The 19,388-nt window shown below is 34.1% G+C and overlaps 1 protein-coding gene across 4 annotated transcripts in view; it reads left to right on the forward strand.

The window, feature by feature from the left end:
• Stxbp5l (syntaxin binding protein 5 like) overlaps positions 1–19,388 on the forward strand; it is a 215,683-nt gene that overhangs the window by 71,394 nt on the left and 124,901 nt on the right. For all 4 annotated transcript variants that reach the window (XM_027412712.2, XM_035444255.1, XM_027412713.2 and 1 more), the window contains exons 5-7: positions 4,568–4,702; positions 7,106–7,169; positions 17,757–17,840. In XM_027412712.2, coding sequence (XP_027268513.1) covers positions 4,568–4,702; positions 7,106–7,169; positions 17,757–17,840 — 283 coding nt within the window. The remainder of the gene's footprint in view (positions 1–4,567; positions 4,703–7,105; positions 7,170–17,756; positions 17,841–19,388) is intronic.

A 19,388-nucleotide genomic window follows, 5' to 3' on the forward strand; every position in this document is an offset into this window, starting at 1 on the left:
TTACTTGGAATGTTTTATTTTCATATTAAATTAATACTTGCATTCTAAATGATTTGAACAGATTGTTTTATCAAAAAAATGCTGCTCTACAGGTTCAGTTCACAAAGTTGGATCTGTGTTTATGATTGTTAGTACCCAATAGTTTGATTTTGTTATGGATCACTAACATAGCAGAAGTGCAGTATTTGTGTGTTAGACATTTTACAACACACAATTACCCCAGGAACCAAAGATGGATTCAGGCTCATGGTTTCATATGATTCAGCCCATGATTATCATGGCGAGGCAGAACATCAAGGCATCAGGATGTAGAAGAACAAAGAGATTCATCTCACAGAAGCCAGGAGGCAGAGAGAGTACATCCCTTAGACAACAGGCTTTTTATCTTCTCTTTTATTTTACCCAGACCCCCAGCTATAGGATAATGTCATTCATATTTGGGGCAGGTACTTCCTCTGTAGGTAATAATTTCTGTAAATACCTGGCCAGATACACAACATCAGGGCCAAAGATACAGCTCAGTGGTAGAGCACTTACCTAGAATGTGTCTGATGCTCAATACTATTTTTAAAAAACTAACCATCACAAAATCATTAAAAAATTCATTTGTGCCAAATCATTGTAAAATAAGATATGTGTGCTATGGACCAGTTTAAAGCAGCTCAGTGGATAAAAGTGGTGGAAAAAATACCAAGTACAAACATGTCAAACTTGAAAGAACTTGGCACCAAACCCTTGTCCATACTGTCATGTTATAAAAATTCAAATATCACATAAATTACAGAATTCTAAATTGAGTGAGAATCAGAAAATTTTTGAAAGTATGTCCATATATTTAAGTGTGAAAAATGATTATTTTGTATATTGACTTTGAATAGTCTAATTGAAGTAGGACTTTGATTTCCTTAATTTCACTTACTCTCCAGTTAGTTTCTTCTTCTTTTGAAATGTTTATAGAGATTAACACACTTTGCTTTTATTTTTCTCATATATTTGTTTTTATGTCTCATCACATTGTATCAGATGGAAATGGTGGTATATGTATTATAAGTTTTTATAAAGACTTATTCAGTGAACGTTGAATAGATGAGTAAATGAAAAGCTAGGAATGTCCTAAATGCTCTGTGATATTCAATATGGATAGGGGAACAAGATTATTCTTCCAAAGCTATAACAGATTAAAATTATTTATGTATCAGGTGGTATTAGTCAAAATGAGTTACAAATGAAGACTAAGTAAATAAAAACAAGTTATATAAAGTATCAATTATTAGGATTATCAAGTACACATAACAATTATAATCATAACCTTTGTCCTTGTCATTATTTAGTTTGGAAATATTAAATGGTCATTATAACTCTGTCAAAGATGAATGATGGGCAGTACATGAGACCTTGTCTAGTTTCTCTTTACTTACTATCATGAAGAAGGAGTTACTTCACAGGCTAGTTCTTTTTCTGTTGGGATTTTCTTTCTGTATTTCATTCTTTGTGTTCTATAAGGCTTGTTTACAGTGGAATTCTACCTGTAAACCTCTACAATGGAATTAGGTTTTCTTACCGAACCTGGCAGTTTTCAGACTTTGTGCACTAACTGCCCAGATGACTGTGTCACATTGAGGGTTCCTCATGTCCTGTTGAAGCTCTGAGATTGTTTTCTCTGTCTTCCTGTAATTTAGATCTCCCTGTGATCTTATAGCTTCTTTAAATTGAGTTGTATTTCTATTAAAGGTTAAACTGATCATCCATTGCCTAGAAACATGACCATCAAGTTATTTCCTGTGTACTATTAGTAAATATCCCTTGGAGACAGCAATTCTAGACTTCATGTTTTAGTCAAAGATTTCCAGTATCATGTAGGTTACTCATTAATTAGAAAAATCAATTAACTTTGCAGTTGCTTATTTCATAGCAGGTTTCTAGTGTTTTTAATGCCATATACCTGGAGCTTTCCACAGGATAGATAACATTTGGTTCAGAGAGATGGGATATTGAAAAATTCAGTGTGACAGGCTGAGAATATGCACTGGACACACTGACTGTTCACTGTTCACTTCTGTGTACAATCACACTCAAGTTTCACACTCATAATACTCTTACATGTATTATAAAATGGAATTTACCATTCACATTCTTTTTTAAATAATTTTTTATTTGAATTAGAAACAAGATTGTTTTACATGACAATCCCAGTTCCCTTCTCCCTCCCGTCCTCTCCTACCACCCCGTCCAACTAAAACCCTACCTATCACATAGCCTTTTTTCTATTTTTCCCCTGACTCAACCTTCTATTCTGCTCCCTCATGACCTCTGCATCCTTCCTCTTCTTCCCTTCTCATTCTTGTAGCTCCCTCCCCCCTCTTCCTGTGCTCTCAATTTGCTCAGGGGATCTTGACCCTTTCCCCTTCTCCAGGGGACCATGTATGTCCCTCTTAGGGTCCTCCTTGTTTACTAGCTTCTCTGGCAGTGTGGATTGTAGGCTAGTCATCCTTTACTCTATGTCTAAAGTCCACATATGAGTGAGTAGTGAGTACATATCATGTTTGTCTTTTTGTGATTGGGTTACCTCGCTCAGAATGGTTTCTTCTAGTTCCATCCATTTTCCTGCAAATTTCAAGATTCCATTGTTTTTTTCCACTGAGTAGTACTCCATTGTGTAAATGTACCACATTTTCTCTATCCATTCTTTGGTTGAGGGGCATTTAACAAGTCACAGAATAGAATCACATTCTTTTTAAAGATGATCTGTTTGCCTAATGTCAAAATTTTGTTCCGCTCTTGAGATAGTTTACTAGGTAATCTTCCAGGTAAACTCCAGGAAATATTGATACAGTAACATGATCTGGAAAGAGGTTATCTGAGGATTTACTGTTTTTTTAAGAGTTCCTAGAAGAGCACAATAAATCCAAACTAGAGAGACTAATTATAATGTTAATAGATTAGTCATTAGACTTCACATTGCACATGTAATAGTCCTGGTGACTCCAGCTATGGACCAGTTCTCAGAGTTAACCAGAAAACCCGCTATGAATATGAGAATAGAATAATAAAAATAAAGGAAGACCAGAAGCAGTGGTACATGTCTGTGATTCAGCGCTCTTATAGTAAGAGGTCGAGAAAAGAGAAGACCCCTCAGGGCAAGTAGCCTGAAGTATACAGCACTGTGGGAAGTAAGAGAAACTGTGCCTTCAACAAGATGGAAAGAGTGGACCAGTACCTGAGCTTGTCCTCTGACTTCCACATTCACACTGTGACACATGTAAGCCCTCACACACAAACATGCATCTCACATTAGGTACACAGACACACAAACACACATCACACACATGCATGCATGCACACACCCCACTAAGGGAAGAAAAAGGTGCTTCTATGATCGTAACAGTTTTCCCCTCCTACATAAATGGGAAACATCTGAACAAAGTGAATGATTTATGCTCTCGTGTAGATATAACTACTACTACTCCACGAGCTCTGAAATTTGCATTCATTATGTACATAATTTATCTTTGAAATGACTTCTATTTCAATAAATAAACTGTGAAACTCAGTGGGAAGATACTAATTTTGCAACTGAACAGGAATGGTTTGCATCACAGTTTTACCACTTAATACTTATTAACTGTTGGACTTTGGGCAATTATAAAGCAAACAGTTTCAGTCTCATGTATGCATCTATAAAGACAAAATTAAACATTTATAGAACAGAGGTTTATAATTTATTTTGTATTTTGCATAAATATGTAAAGCATCTAGAGTTATCTCCATCTTAATAGACAGTTTATATTACCTTGTAGAATGTTTCCATTTTTAAAATAGATACCTAGTCACAGTTTTAGAAATGTTAATTATCAGAACATTCCTTTTTCATTTGAGTATGTGTGTGTTGTGGTTTAATAAAAGTATCTGAAAATAAAGTTCAATTTTCTGCTACTGAAAAAAAAATCTTAGTTTCTTCTGTGTCAGGCAGAAATATTTGTTTGCATTGCTGTATTCGGAATGACAAGTAGTGTGGTTGAGCTCTTAGAAATAGTTATTAGAATGATGGGCACCAGAAGAAGAGGCCATGGAAGAAAGAAGGGTGTCAGGGAAGGCTGGGCAAGGTTGATTAATGGGTAGTGTGTGTCAGGTATGAAAAGGAAGCCCTGAAATACTGTCACACAGCATGATGACCATAGATGACAATAATGTACCACCATTACTAACGCTGGAAGAAAAGATTTTACAAGCCTTCATAATCTAGAAATGATAAACCTGATTTAAACATTTTTCAGTATACATGTGTATCAAAAATCACATTGTTCCCATTATTATCTACAACTTGTATATTTTTGTGTATTGATCAAAACAATGCAAATTCATGCCTATAACACTGTGATTGTCATTATTATTTTTAATGATATATTGTTCTTTTTGTCATGTGTCCTGTTTAAGGGAATGCCAACCCAGCATATAGGTTTTCCTATCATTTATATAAATATACTCGTGTTAGTATGATAAGTCTAAGGAAAATGTACTGATCAAATGTAAAATTTAGATATGTTAATTGTAATTTTCTTTCTTTCAGAATTACTTACTGTCATCTACCTTTCCAGAGTAAATGGCTCTATGTTGGAACAGAAAGAGGAAATACACATATTGTAAATATTGAATCTTTCATTCTTTCTGGGTATGTCATCATGTGGAACAAGGCAATTGAACTGTAAGTTTGAACTTTATTATGTGACCTGTTTGGATTATGATTGTTGATAAGTTTATTGCTAATGTGTAATTAACTTAAGTGAAACTGAACTAAAACAAAACCACAGGTAATTTAAAAACAGATAAAGATATATTAATATTTTTATATGTCATAAATATTGTGAATAATAAAAACCTGCATATACCAACCTTAATAATAGAGTAACACTACAGTTTATCCATATAAATCATCTCATTATATTATAACTAACATTAGCATAACCATAGTGAGAATGATTGTTTTATATGAAAATTAATCATAATAAATATATTAATTTTTAATGATAATAGTTTATCTGTTGCCTTATTAGAATATGATTCTGAGAACATAGAGGAGCAACTACTCAGTCTTCATGTTTTGACAATACAGCTTGAAATTTTTTCTTTTATTTCATTATTTTATGTGTATGTTTGTTTTGCCTGCATGTTGTGTCTGAGAACAATAAGCATGCAGTGCCTGTGGTGGCCAGAAGAGGGCACAAGATCCCCTGGACTGGAGTTGCAGGTGGTTGTGAGCTGCCATGTTGGGGCTCGATAGCAAACCAGGATCCTTTGGTAGTGCATCAGGGCTCTTAAACGCTGAGCCAGCTCTCCAGCACTACTGCTTTAGCTCTGGCATTAATATTTAAGCTTCGGCGCATGTAAAATGTGCAACATTCAAAGCTAAAATTTTATGGACCTCAAGTTTCTATCTGTGTAGCTCACATAAACATAATTTTGGTCTGTGTTTTTAATAAGAAAACAGTTTTATTTGTTGCTAGTTTTATAAATGTCAAGTCCTTAGTAAGATATGTTTGACTTAATGCTGACTTGTTTTCCTACGTATTCTGTTATTCTCTGATATTCTAATTAAAACACTATTTTAATGAATCTTAAATCTGATAACAAGTTGTTTCTCTAATATCAATGATTTTAATTATACTTAAAATATTTTAAGTATTTCCAAAGGGCATTCCACAGAGTTTAATTCCACTGTGATAAATACAAATTTAAATGTCAATTCCTAATCACTTTCCACTTCTTAAGGTACATTAGAAATATACATATCTCAGAATTTTATTCCTTTTCTGACAGTTACATTTTGCTAGTGGAACTTTCTGGGGTTTTGGAAGTTAATGTTAGAGAAACAGACAGAAAATATGCCAACATGTTAATGGGTATTATCTTTAAGTAGCAAAGCAGAATAAAAAATTTCCCCTTAACTTTTGATATAAAAACAATCACTTTTGATTTTAGGATTTTTAAATCCTTAAATTTTCATTACAAATAGCATATTTAATGTTGAATTATATTCTGAACTAGAACACTTTTATTATGCAGTAAGGCTTTAAGTGGAAGAGTCTAGCAGATGGTCTTAACCTGTATTTCCAAAACAGATTTCTTTAATGTGATTTTATGATTAAAAATGGAATACACCAATAATTTTGGAAACAATTGAGTATTTGATTGCACTTGGATATAGACTTACTATGCAAATTTGTGTAGGTAAAATATTTAACATTATTTAATTCAGAGTTTCTAAACTTAAGTGTACATTTTTCTTTCTATAAAACGTATTATTGCTTTCACTAGTTTATCATGCAATACACTTTAATTATTGTTCCAACCAAATCCAACAGACAGCTGTCAGTTTTGTTTTGTTGACTATTTTTATTTAATAAAGAATAGCTAAGAACATTATTCTTTATTAGGGGCATTTACCTTTCTAGAACACTACAGTTATATGTAAGTACATATTCTATATGAATAGAACTAAAAAAAGCTCTATAAACTGTTCTTTGTAACCCTGTTTAATTTCTTTGAGAATATACTCTTGAAAATAAATAGTAATTCTGATTTTACAATGATCTCAGTACATACTATTGAATATAATCCACCTTTTGTCATTAAATTTGGATACATATGCATATATATATCAGATTATACATCTATCTATATAGATGTAGATCTAAATGTATGGACATTCATCTATAATCTGGAGAAATATGTAGTTTTTCAGTAAGGTCCAATGGTGCTGCATCCATTTTTAGATGAGAAAATACATCTATGAATTGGATGAATGAATGAATTCATTCACAAAATTTCTCAATATCTAATCTATATGTTCCTTGGAGTCACTTTCAGGAGTCACTATAAGAAAAGCCTAGAATTACTTACTTACCACTTTTTAAAATAGTTTCTAGGATTTAAATAGTTTTTACTATTTTGTGAAGGGTCTTCGTGGACTTAGTGTCCTTAAGAAATAAAATAGAAGTGTGTCAAATTCAGCTTAGCCCTACAACACTGGAAGTATATTCCAGCTTAATTTTAATTTCTTTGTCATGCTCTCATGCCTAGTTTCAAATTATTGTTATTAATTTAACAGATCCACCAAGACTCACCCAGGCCCAGTTGTTCACTTAAGTGATAGCCCAAGAGATGAAGGGAAAGTAAGTATGCTGCATTATTCTTGCTTCTGTTTTCCTTATTTTTAGAAAAAGATATTTTAAACTGTTTCCTGAGATTTAACATCTAACTTGGTTTGTAGCATTCAGTGGCATCTAAAATAATAAAGTATGAATGAGCAAGTGAACAAATAAATGAAAGACTCTTGCTACTATTGCTCTAAGTTTTTAGTTTGCCTAATACTAAATTTGAATCTTAAATCTGTATTGTTGAGAAGGTAACAGAGCATCTTTTATTTCTGAATATTGTATGATATAACTAATTAATCATGTATCTGTTATTTGGCTTTGTTATTAACAAAGTCATGACTAATATCCAGTAACACATAGATAATTTTGGTTTTCTTATAAATGCATACTAATATAGAAAATATTTGCCCATTTCACTGGGATAAAGTCCAAGGGATTAGCAAAGCACACCTCTGAATGTCTCTGTGTTGGAGTTTCTAGTGATGGTTAGAAAATGATGGCTCTGACTCGCCCAATGGATCCCTTATAGCTTCATTACATGACAACAGTATTGGAGGGTGGGAAAAGGTAGGAGATGGAGTCTAGTTGGAGGAGTAGGTCACAAGATCTATTTCTTCCCTGGCCTCTTCCTAGATGTAGTTTCTTTGCTTTGTGGCCTTCACTGCATGTAAAGATCAGTTCTTACTCATCTTCAAGACTAATAAGAACTAGCCTGTTTGATTTGTTTTTAAAGATTTATTTATTTATCATGTAAACAGTGCGTGCCAGAAGAGGGCACCAGATCACATTACAGATTGTGAGCCACCATGTGGTTGCTGGGAATTGAACTCAGAACCTTTGGAAGAACAGTCAGTGCTCTAAACCCTTGAGCCATCTCTCCAGCCCCCCTTTTTTTTTGTTTTTCAAGACAGTTTTTCTGTAGCTTTAGAGCCTGTCCTGGCACTAGTTCTGTAGACTAGACTGGCCTCAAACTCACAGAGATCTGTCTGTATCTGCCTTCCAAGTGCTGGGATTAAAGGTGTGCACCACCACCACCCGGCCTGACTAGACTGTTTGAAACTGCAAATCATAATAAATCTTTTTCCTGTCTAGTTGGTCTCCTAGATATTGTCACAGCTATGCAGATGTAGCTAATACATTATCAGATTATAAAAACCATCCAGATTATTTCATAATTTGCCTTTGGTAGTGAACTGGTTGATAGCTTGATTTCTGAAACGTCGTCTTTATAGATGACTTGTCAAATCTATAATTCTTAATAGATAGTACTCAAAAATTATGAAATCATTTACTGTAGGTTTAGGTTTTGTTTTAAGTAAATTTTTTATTTTTAAAGGATGGGAATTGGGGTAGTCTAATAAAATTCCAACATGGAAGGTAAGTCCAACTGATGAAGGAGTATTAGTACATCTAAATTGACACATAAATAGACACATAAATGCTAACCAGGTATTGTCAGAGTTCACTTTTTTGTTGTTGACAAAAGCCTGTGAGACCTCAAAATATAGAGAACTACAGTCAACTAAGGAATGCTGAGAGTGGGAGACATTGTTAACCCCAGGCAATCGCACACCGGCTGGCTGTTCAATGCATAGTGGTCAACCCTGAAAATATACACATAAGTAACATTATACAGACTGAACAGGCTTTCCATAATGTACAAAACTGTACAGAAGTATCAAGGAATATATGTATATATACAAACGCATACATGCATGTAACAACAGTTAATGAGTTGTTAATTCAAAGTAGAGCAAGGGAGTACTGGGGGGGTTGGAGGGAGAAAATAGAAAGTGGAAATGATGCAATTATATTATAATCTCTAAAAATGTCCTAAAAGTAAATTGTCGCCGGGTGTTGGTGGCGCACGCCTTTAATCCTAGCACTTGGGAGACAGAGGCAGGAGGATCTCTGTGAGTTCCAGGCCAGCCTGGTCTCCAGAGCAAGTGCCAGGATAGGCTCCAAAGCTACACAGAGAAACCCTGTCTCAAAAAACCAAAAAAAGTAAATTGTCTTAGATACTTAAAAAGTAAATGAAGCAAACTTTTTCTGAAATGAATCAAGTTATATTTCATGTGCAGGTACGGTTTCTACTGGGATGTAGAGGAAACACCCTCACTGGCAGTCAGGAAAATGCAGTTGTACTATTTTTCCATCAGGCTGGCAAATGTTAAATATAATAATACTAGACAGCAGAAAATTCAATGCAGCTATGCAGACATAGCTAACACATCAGAATATAAAACTATCCCAATTATTTCATAATTTGAATTAGATATGTAAATATATAGGCACAGAAAACATGTTATGATCATTTAAGACACATGTTTAAAAACATTTGACCTAGATAATCCTTTTCAGATATCCATACTATTTATGTGAATAAGGAATAATGTCTGTTAATTGAAAGTTAAATAAATGAATGTTGATACAGATAATAGAAAATTCAGTAAAGCATACTTTGGAAAGAAAATCTCAGAGCAGTGAGGCATAAAACTACATGAATAATGCATCTGTATTTGTATGAGATTACTACATGCCTAAGAACAGAAACCTGACTAGATATGTGCAAACCAGGAGAGTAAACTAGACATGGTATTGGGGAAAATGGTAAAGGGTTTTCTTTTTTGTGTTGTCTAAGTTTTTATGAAACAATACAGTGTGTGGCAACTACACTGATAATTAAAAGGGGTTGTAAAATAAATGAATATTGTGCCAGAATACCAATGCCAATGTGTTGCTCTGCAATATATTAGTCTACCACCCAGAGTAAATCTTGCCTTCTTAAAGACTAGGGTTTTGCTTTTATTATATTCAATTTTGTCCATCTTTTGATCTTGCTTTTTGTTTAGTGTCTGTCTTTTCTTGGATAAAAACCATAATTGTACTTTTTCTGTCAGTTTTGAGTATTTCTATTTCATAATTCAAATTTATGTTGTTTTGACATAGGGGTATTACTTTTACTTTGTGTATTTAAATAATCCACTTACTGGGTCAAATTTCTCACTGTTTAGCAAGTTCCATTTATGAACATGATTTATTTGCTTTTCTCTATTTTGTTTTTATATAACTTTATAATATTTCTCATAAAAATGTACATCTCTTTTGTTAGCTTAATTCTACTATACTAATTTATATTTATTGCTGTTAGGGTTTAACTCTCTTATGTGTAGGGGTCGGACATGCATGTGCTATGGGTGTGTGGAAGTCAGAGGACAATTTGAGGAGTTGGTCTTCTCTTAAATAAGAGAAAAAGAACTTAGGGAATTGAACTGAGGTTATCAAACTTGGCTGCAGGTGCCTTTACCTGCTGAGCCCATATTGCTGCCCCCTGACTTAATTTTTGTTAAGTCAGTTTGATAATAGCTGGTTATTGCTAGTATGTTGTTTTAAATGGCAGTATCCTTGAATGTTTTGTTTTCAGTATCTGTCCTTAGATTCTCTGCTATAACAAGTGTAAATAACATTTATTTCATTCTTTCCAACATATATAGTTATATGCATCTTGTGTTTTGTTGGCCAAGACCTAGCATATTGTTGAATATAAATTATTTACTCCATCTTTTCCTGGGTTTAGAGTTTTAGCTAACAAGTTGAGGCCCTAGATTCTGTCCCTGTCCCATTCTTACCCCCTTACCCCCTAGACAAAAAGAACAAAAAAAATTCCCATCTATTTCTAGTATTCTGAGACTTTTAAACTATAAATGGTGTTGAATTTTGTTGAATGAGTTTGTACATGTATCGAGTTAAGTATTCTTTACTTTTTAATTTGTTGAAATATGTTGATTTTCTTATTTCAACATTTTACATTTCTGAGGTAAATTCAATGTGGAAAGGGAAGCTCTCCTTGAAGGTTAATGGTGGTCATAAGAAAAATAAATTATTGATGTTTAGGTCCTATGGAAGCAAGATAGTATCACAGGCAGAAATAGAACATCTTTCCTCCGAGACACCATTTCTGAGGAATTTCAACATTACTCTCTCAAACAGAAAAGGGTGCTGTTGTACTAGCGTTGTCTCCCAAACACTTCCCTGTTTGCCTCACTTTAGATTTGGTGGGGTTAATAAACTTCCTACAGAACTACTTCCTGAATTTCACTAGCTTTACCCAGCACCCTTGTCTCTTCTCACTGATTCTGGATTCACAAGGTATTCTACAAACATAAATAACACCATCTGCCTTTCCTAAAAATTGTCATAAGGGTCTAATGACAAGCCTCTCTAGTGAAGAGATGCTAACTTCCCCTGGAGCAACTTTAACCAATGTCAGACAAGAGGCAAGGAATGAATTATTCTCCTCCCTTTAACTGGGTTCTTCTGAGTCATGATTTAGAGACAGGGCCACAAATCCATACTGATGATACACCTGCTAGATAATTATGGATGGGCCTGTTCTGACTTTCCCCATGAAATAATGGTTGGTATAATTTTGAGTCATTTTTGCTTCTACTTCACTTTCCTTTTAATACTGCAATCCAGAGAGTATATTTTTTTAGTGAAATATTAGCATAAGGACCTTTCCTCAGGCTCGTTTCTACAGAACTCTGGTTCTGATAATAACAAGTCATAACACCTGCAGCTACTTTCTTAAAGTTTGCTGAGTCCTTGTCTAGATTCCCACCCTCATGGGATTTTTGTAGTTGGATATTTTTCCTCTATAAAAACCAAAGAATTTGTTGAAGATACCAAGTGGAGTGACACTGAACTCTGACATACAATAAAGTCATAATTAATTGAACATTAGCATGTGATTAACTGGGAAGGAGCCCCTGGAAAGTGAGATAGTGAGAGATCAAGTACTTATGATATTGGTTAATAACAGTTATAATGATGGGGTAAGACAGCTTTCTTTGACAGCACTTGTGTTCTTGTACTGATACAAGCTATCACACTGATGGTAGTTTAAATCAGCAAAAATTTATTGTATTACAGTCTTGTGTGCCAGGAAGCCAACAGCAGCCTTGCTGAACTGAACTTTCTAGAAAAGATGATGCTTTCTTGCCTAATTTCACAAGCTTCACACATCCTTTGGCTGGTAGCTTCCTTTGTTTTTAGAGCTAAGGACGAATCATATCCCCAGCCTGGTCCCTTAAAGCACTCTTTCTGATCAACCCAGGGAAACTTCTTCTCTCTTAAGGACTCACTTTATTAGTTTGACCCATTTGGAAATATAAGGTACCTCTTTCATATCAACATCTATCTTAGTTACATAATAGAGGCCTTTCTTGTCATGTGAAGGACAGTTTTTATGCTAAGATCAGACCCAGTGTCTTGTGCATGCAAAGCACATGCTGTATCACTCCTAAGCACTGCAGTATTTGACATTTGAGGCTGTTCTTTACTCTGCCTACTTCATCCCAGACATCGATTACTGTTTTATCTTAGCTCAGGGCATCTTAAGGTATCTTTAGAGGAACTCTTATTGCTTTTATCTTTAAAAAAAAACTATACTAAAATTGGGCTCAAGAACTGATTATAAAGAAACCCATTGTTATCTCTTTGATAAGCCAGTGTCATTATTAGGAAAAAACATTTCCCCAGGTCCTTATAAAATAGTTTCTTAGGGCTACCATAACAAATGAACACAGACTGAATGACCCCAAACCACAAATATTTAGTTTTTCATAACTCTAAAAGCCAGAAGTCTGAAATCAATGTATTGGTTTGTCCATGCTCCCTCTGAAACATGGGTTCCCAACCTGTGGGTCATGACCCTGGTAGGGGTTAAACTCCCCTTTAACAGGGATCTCCTAAGACCACCATAAAACATGAATATTTACATTGTGACTCATAACAGTTGCAAAATTACAGTTATTTAGTAACAATGAAACTTATTTTATGATTGGGGGCTACCACAACATGAGGAAATGTATTAAAGAGCTATAGTATTAGGAAGGTTGAGACCACTGCTCTAAAAGCTCTAGGGGACACTTGTTTCTCGCCTCTTGTAGCTTAGATATTCTTTGACTATCCTTTCTGTTTGTGTCTTCTCCTTATCTAATAAAGTTGCAGCCATTGTATTTGGGGCTGGGCCCACTCTTAAGTCCAGGATGATTCATCTCAAAATTCTTAAGTAATTATACATTTAAAAGACCTTATTTCAAAAATAAGGCTACATATTGAAATTTTGAATGAATGTGTGACTTTTTTGCAGCATGCTTTTATCATACCTAGGATAGGTAAACTTATAAAGATAAACCTGAGAAAACTAACTCTTTGTACCAGCCTCAATTTCCATGAGCCCATCTGACCATCAGAACCATCACTTTCACTGTTACTTAGAGAAAGTATTCTTCTATAGGAGTCTGATATTTGTATTCACAAGGATTCCTGGAGTCATTAACTCAGGTCTAAAACTAGAATCAGACCTCACCACAATTTAACATCAATACATAAGTCTTTATATGAAAATAAAGTATACATAAAGTAGAATATCTACAAAAGAAACAGAGGGCTCTAATGTTGTCAGTCACCAGAGGAATGTGTTTAGCAATGGTTTTTAAGGGTTTGAACTTGGAGCTTATACAGAAGTCAGTTCGTTATATAGGGCACATCTTAGGATATAATTCTTTGGTGAGGACATTTGCCATAGTAGTTTAAAGGAAAAATCCTTTGAAGCCTTGACTCAACAGACATATGGTAACTAAAGATACCAACTACACCTTCTGGTATAATGTTTAAAAAGGGATTGGATCAGAAGAAATGAAAATTGAGAGTATTAACTAAGTCACCTCCTGGTGCTCCCTAAAAGTCTTCTAAGGATATATTTCTACTTAGTAAGGCAGAGTACTCTGGAAAAGCAGGCAACACATTTACAAAACGAGGTAGTGGCTATCTTTTTTTTAAAGACCTTTGTTGACAGTAGGAAATGATGGCAAAGAGCCAGTCTCCATAATATCTATGAGGATTAAATATCTAGATTGGTAGAGGCCAGGTGGCAATATTTAACCATCTGGTGTCATGGGTATAAATTATTGCAACAAGCAGCTAGGCTAGAGTGGCAATGCATGAATCCCTGGTATTAAATAATATTGCATGCCATTTCTAGGGACAAAAATTAGTTGGGGCATTTGACTTGGGATTTTGTTTGATTTGCATAATCAGAAAAAAAGTAAAGAGTAGTTTTCTCTTAATATTTATCACCAACATGGAAAAAAAATCACATCTCATTGATCTTCCAAATGAAAGTCAATTTTCAGATCCAGAATATAGTGATTAAAGGGGATTCTGTTGCTCTTGAAGATAGATTCTGAAATACTCTGTAAATGGGTATAGAGTATAAATACATGTAGGAACAGTACTGATCATTTGTAGAAGAAAAAAATTTCAGGACAATTATCTAAAAGATCAGAGAAGGCATTAATATTGGCAAATACAAAAACAACATTGTGGTCCTCCCATAAGTGATAAGTTATATGAACTAAGTAACCAGATGATAAATGAAATATTAGACCAAGACTAAGCTCAAAGTATACCACCTATCTGCATGAAATACAACATTTTTTCTTTAACTGTAATTTGGACAGATATGCTCAGTGATTTGGATTAAGACTCTTTGGTTTCCTGACATTGTAATTAGAGGTAGAGTAGGAAGAGAGAACAAAAGTTCCTGAAACTATCTCCACCTGCTGATATTATCAAAGTTTATCCTGCATCTCTGAAGTCATTGCAGAGATTAGGACAATTAGATTGGATGACACAGTGATACAGGGGTAGTAGGCAAGGCTGTATCCTTTCTGGATTCCATTGTGTGGATTCTGCAAAATTATCTTGAACCAGGTTTGGTAATAGAAAATCATTGTAAAGAGTAAAAAGTAGAATAGGAGGAAAGTAAAGAACATGAAAGTAAAAGAGAGACTACCAGAGGTGTGTAAGTAGAAAAGTTGGGGAGGTAAGGATAAGAAAGGGCTGAATATGATTAAAGAGCATTATATGTATAGGAAATATTATAAAGAAACCCCTTCCTATGTTAAAAAAGATAAACTGAGTATGGTGAAGCACATGCCAGTACTGTAGAGGTAGAGGCAGGTGGATCAGAAGTTCAAGGTCATGTTGGCTACATAGTTCAAGACCAGCTTAGGGAGAAGCTGTCTCAATTATTTAACTAATTAATTAAACAAAAGCAGAAAAACAATAAATGAGGCCAGACCCTTGGCTTATACTTATCTTCTCAGAACTCTGAGAGACTGGATGAATTTCAGGTTGGCATAACAAGACCACATCTCAGTAGAATAAACAAGCAAAATCTGAATGAAACGTCACAAAATATCACAACCAATTTTCTTCATCCTTGGATGATTATAAAAATCAATATGCTTTCCATATTAACAGAAAAAGAAAGCAACAAAAATGGAAAAAAAAAGAACTTTGTGGACCTGAAACTGTAAAACGCACATGAAGCTATGAATATATCCTCCTTAATGCTGAGTTTGTTTTTCTCTTTGGTCAGAAATGAGACAAAGATTCCTGCCATTTAACATTGGTTAGTTGTTGGCAATATTAGTAATTTTCTTTTCATATGTATATATAAAATTATAAATTTCAATTAATATTTATGTGTATCCCATAATATGTAGCATTTAACAATATTTTTGTTAATTTTTTGATAATTTCAGATATTTTGTTCATGTCCATCCCCAACTCCTTCCATATTCAACCCCACCCCCATTCATACAACTTCTTGTTTTCTCTCTTTCTCCCTTTTTAAACCCATCTAATCAGCAATCAAATATTTTCTGAACATTGACCAGTAGCAGCCCTCTGGCTTAATTTTCATATAATACACAAACCTTTTCTGATGAGGGGTGAGAGATGAATTAATCTATTGGTATAGCACTAAATCATTAGGAGTTGGTTTAATACAAAGTCCATTTAGCAAAATAATAGTGGTAGGGTCTCCCCTAGGGCCTATTGTATAGCCAAGTGTCCTTGGCCCCTATAACAATGCCAGCTATGGATTACATCTCAGAGTATTTTCCTGGGTCTGGGTTATCTCACTCAGGACTTTTTCCCCCCAGTTCTATCCATTTAACTGAATGTTTTATAATTTCATTTTTCTTTATAACTGGATAATTAGCATTGTATAAATGCATCACATTTCATTATGTATTTCTTCAGTTGATGGACATCTAGGCTGTTAACATTTGCTGTCTATTGTAAGAGCAGCAATGAACATGGAGGAGCAAGTATCTCTGTAGTAAGATGTACAGTCCTTTGCATATTTCATGGGTGGTATGGCTGGATCACATGGTAGGCCTATTTCTCACTTTCTAATGAACCACCACAGTGGCTGTACTAGTAGTACATCAGTAGTAAGTTTTCCCTTTCTCCACTTTACATCAGCATTTGTTGTTGTTGGTTGGGGGTGTTATTTATTTTATCTTAGCCCTTCTGTTTGGGTAAAGATGAAATCTCAAAATAGTTTTAATTTGAATCTTCATGATGGCTAAGGATATTGAACATTTTAAAAGTTTTTTTTTATTTTGAGATTAATTACATCATTTCCCCCTTCTCTTTCTTCCCTCTAAACCCTTCATTTTAAAGTAATTTCCTTTAAGTTAGCATGTCAGAAAGCTCACCATTTTTGTAAAATCAATTTAAACATTATCATGTGTAGTTCTATAACAACATTTGGGTATAAAATATAGCTTAAAAATAACTCTTGGGGTTAGAGCAATGGGTTGGAGTACTTGTTACTCTTGAAGATAATCTTGGTTCAGATCTCAGCACCCACTTGGCAGCTCACAACTAAGTGTAACTCCAGTTCCAAGGACTATGACACTCTCCTCTGGCCTCAACAGGCACCAGGCATACATGTGGAGCACATACAATACAGGCAAAATATATACATGAAACTAGGATAAGTACAAAATGTATTTCCTTGATAATATTTAAATTTTTACCTGTTTCAAATTCTTTTATTTTAAAAGGAAGACAATTACTTTTCAAATACTTTATATTGATTTAAATATAAACACCAGTGTCTTGGTAGTTACTTTCCTTATTGCTTCAACAAAATATCTGACCAAAGCAATTTATGGAGTTAAGAGGTTATTTTAGTTTGTAGTTGAAGGGAAGTCTGTCATGGTGGGGAAGGCATACAGACAGAAGTATGACGCTGCAGATCACATTATAGTCAGGAAGTAAATAGTGATGAATGCTTACACTCAGCAAGCTTTCTCCTGGTTAGGTGGTCCAGAGCCCTAGCCCATGGAATGTTGCTGCCTACATTTAGGATAGGTCTACTCATCTCAACTAATTTAATCTAGAAAGTCCCCCACATACATTTGTCTCCAGGGTGATTTTGAACCTGTCAAGTTTATACTATAGATTACAATGAGCTAATATTAATATGATAGAGAATGTTTATATTGCTGCAAAGGTTCTTGACCCTTTAAAATTTTGTTTTTATTTGCTGCATCAACATCTTTGTTTTAAAATAATTTTAAATAAGAAACATATTTAAGTGCTAGAAAAGGTAGTATAAATGGACTGTGTTGTACAGCATGGCTTTTCTTTATAGTAGTATAATGATACTTTTTATTTGAACACAGTTAAAATTAATGTCAGAATTAAGAAAATGGTTGTTTTACTGTTTTCCAGCTGTTAATAGGTTATGAAAATGGTACTGTAGTATTCTGGGACTTGAAATCTAAAAGAGCAGAACTGAGAGTTTATTATGATGAGGTAAGTGATTTCTGCTGACATTTTTAAAAAGTTGGGGACTAGGTGTCACTTTTCTGCTCTGAAATATTTTTAATCACTGGGAACTACCTGTCCTTTCTTAGTGTTTAGTATTCTTTTGTTATTTATGTAAGTTTAAACTGTTGATTATGTTTGAGTGGGAATTCTGCCTTGACAGCTAATTTGGGAGATTATTACCTGTTTTTGGCTTTGTATATATTCTTTCCTTATGATGTATTCTTTATTTGTCTCATTCCCTTTCTTTTATGTAGGTTCCACACTCACATCTTGCTTCTTGACTTGAGGGTTTCTAAAAGCACTATTTAAATTTCCTAAAAACTTCTTTTCCTGTGGCTAAGAATTCAAGACAGTTACTTATCTTCTTAGAATAATGAAATATTTTGTGCATGAGACCAAATAAATGACTAGAAGTATCTTGAGGTAAATTTTCTTATATATAATTGAGTCTTAATTAGGTTTCTCCCAAATGGCTTTTCAGTTAGACTCTTGATTCTAGGCCTTTAATTATTTTCCCATTTAGAAGAAACTAATATGAAGCCAATGCAGCTGAGGGAGATGAAAGGAGAAATAATTTCTATAGCTTGGAAACAAAGATGATCACTTATTCCCTTAGATTAGAAGTAAGGTAGGAGTGGGAGAAGACCAAAGGGAAATACAGATGAAAAATCTCTGCCTAGTTAACATCCACTCTTATATGGGTAGGTTGACACATAATTTAAGGGAGCATGCAAATAAACAGAAAAAGAGTAGTCTTTTTTTTTTTTTTAGAAAAGTAGTCTTTTAGTCTATTTCTTTTAGACTAAAAACTTTTTTTAGACTAGAGGAATAAAAAAATATCACCCAATGGACTTGTAGTTACATTAGAATACACAACATTTTCTTTCCTATTATACAATAACAATTAAAATTTTAAAGTTTTGGTGCCTAAAGATATATTTCATGGGCTAGAAAAAAATGTCTTAATAGTCAAGACCATGTATTGCTCTTGGACAGGATATGGGTGTTAGAAACAACTACATGTAACTCCAGATTATGGAATCTGATTCCTTCTTCTGGTCTCCTCAGGCACTATACTCATGTGCACATACTCACACATGTGTGCATACACATTACTAAAAAGTGAAAACCAAATCTTGCTAAAAATTCTATTTCATAAAATCTAGTTCATTTCTTAATGGTTCTCTTAAACTAATAGTTTATCATATATATGAGACAGTTACATTGCCAAAGAGTCCAGAAGTTAATTGTGTAGTATCTGGGCAATTTGGTCATGATTGGTGAAAAACAATTATGCCAGCAATATCATACAATTGTGTTCCTCATATCCACTTCAGTACATCTGAATTATAAGGTAAAATGACTCAACAGAGCTAAGCTAGCATTTTTGCTGTTGTTAAATACACAGAATGCAAAGATGTGCTATCAATATTTCTCCCTTTTTCAAGACCAAGAGCTAGAGAAAAATCCAAACACTATATGTCTGGGAGGCCAGTACAAGACTGATCCAGACCCCTGAACATGGATGTCAAT

The sequence above is a fragment of the Cricetulus griseus genome, chromosome 4 (assembly GCF_003668045.3).
Source record: "Cricetulus griseus strain 17A/GY chromosome 4, alternate assembly CriGri-PICRH-1.0, whole genome shotgun sequence".
In the NCBI taxonomy this organism is placed as follows: Eukaryota; Metazoa; Chordata; class Mammalia; order Rodentia; family Cricetidae; genus Cricetulus; species Cricetulus griseus.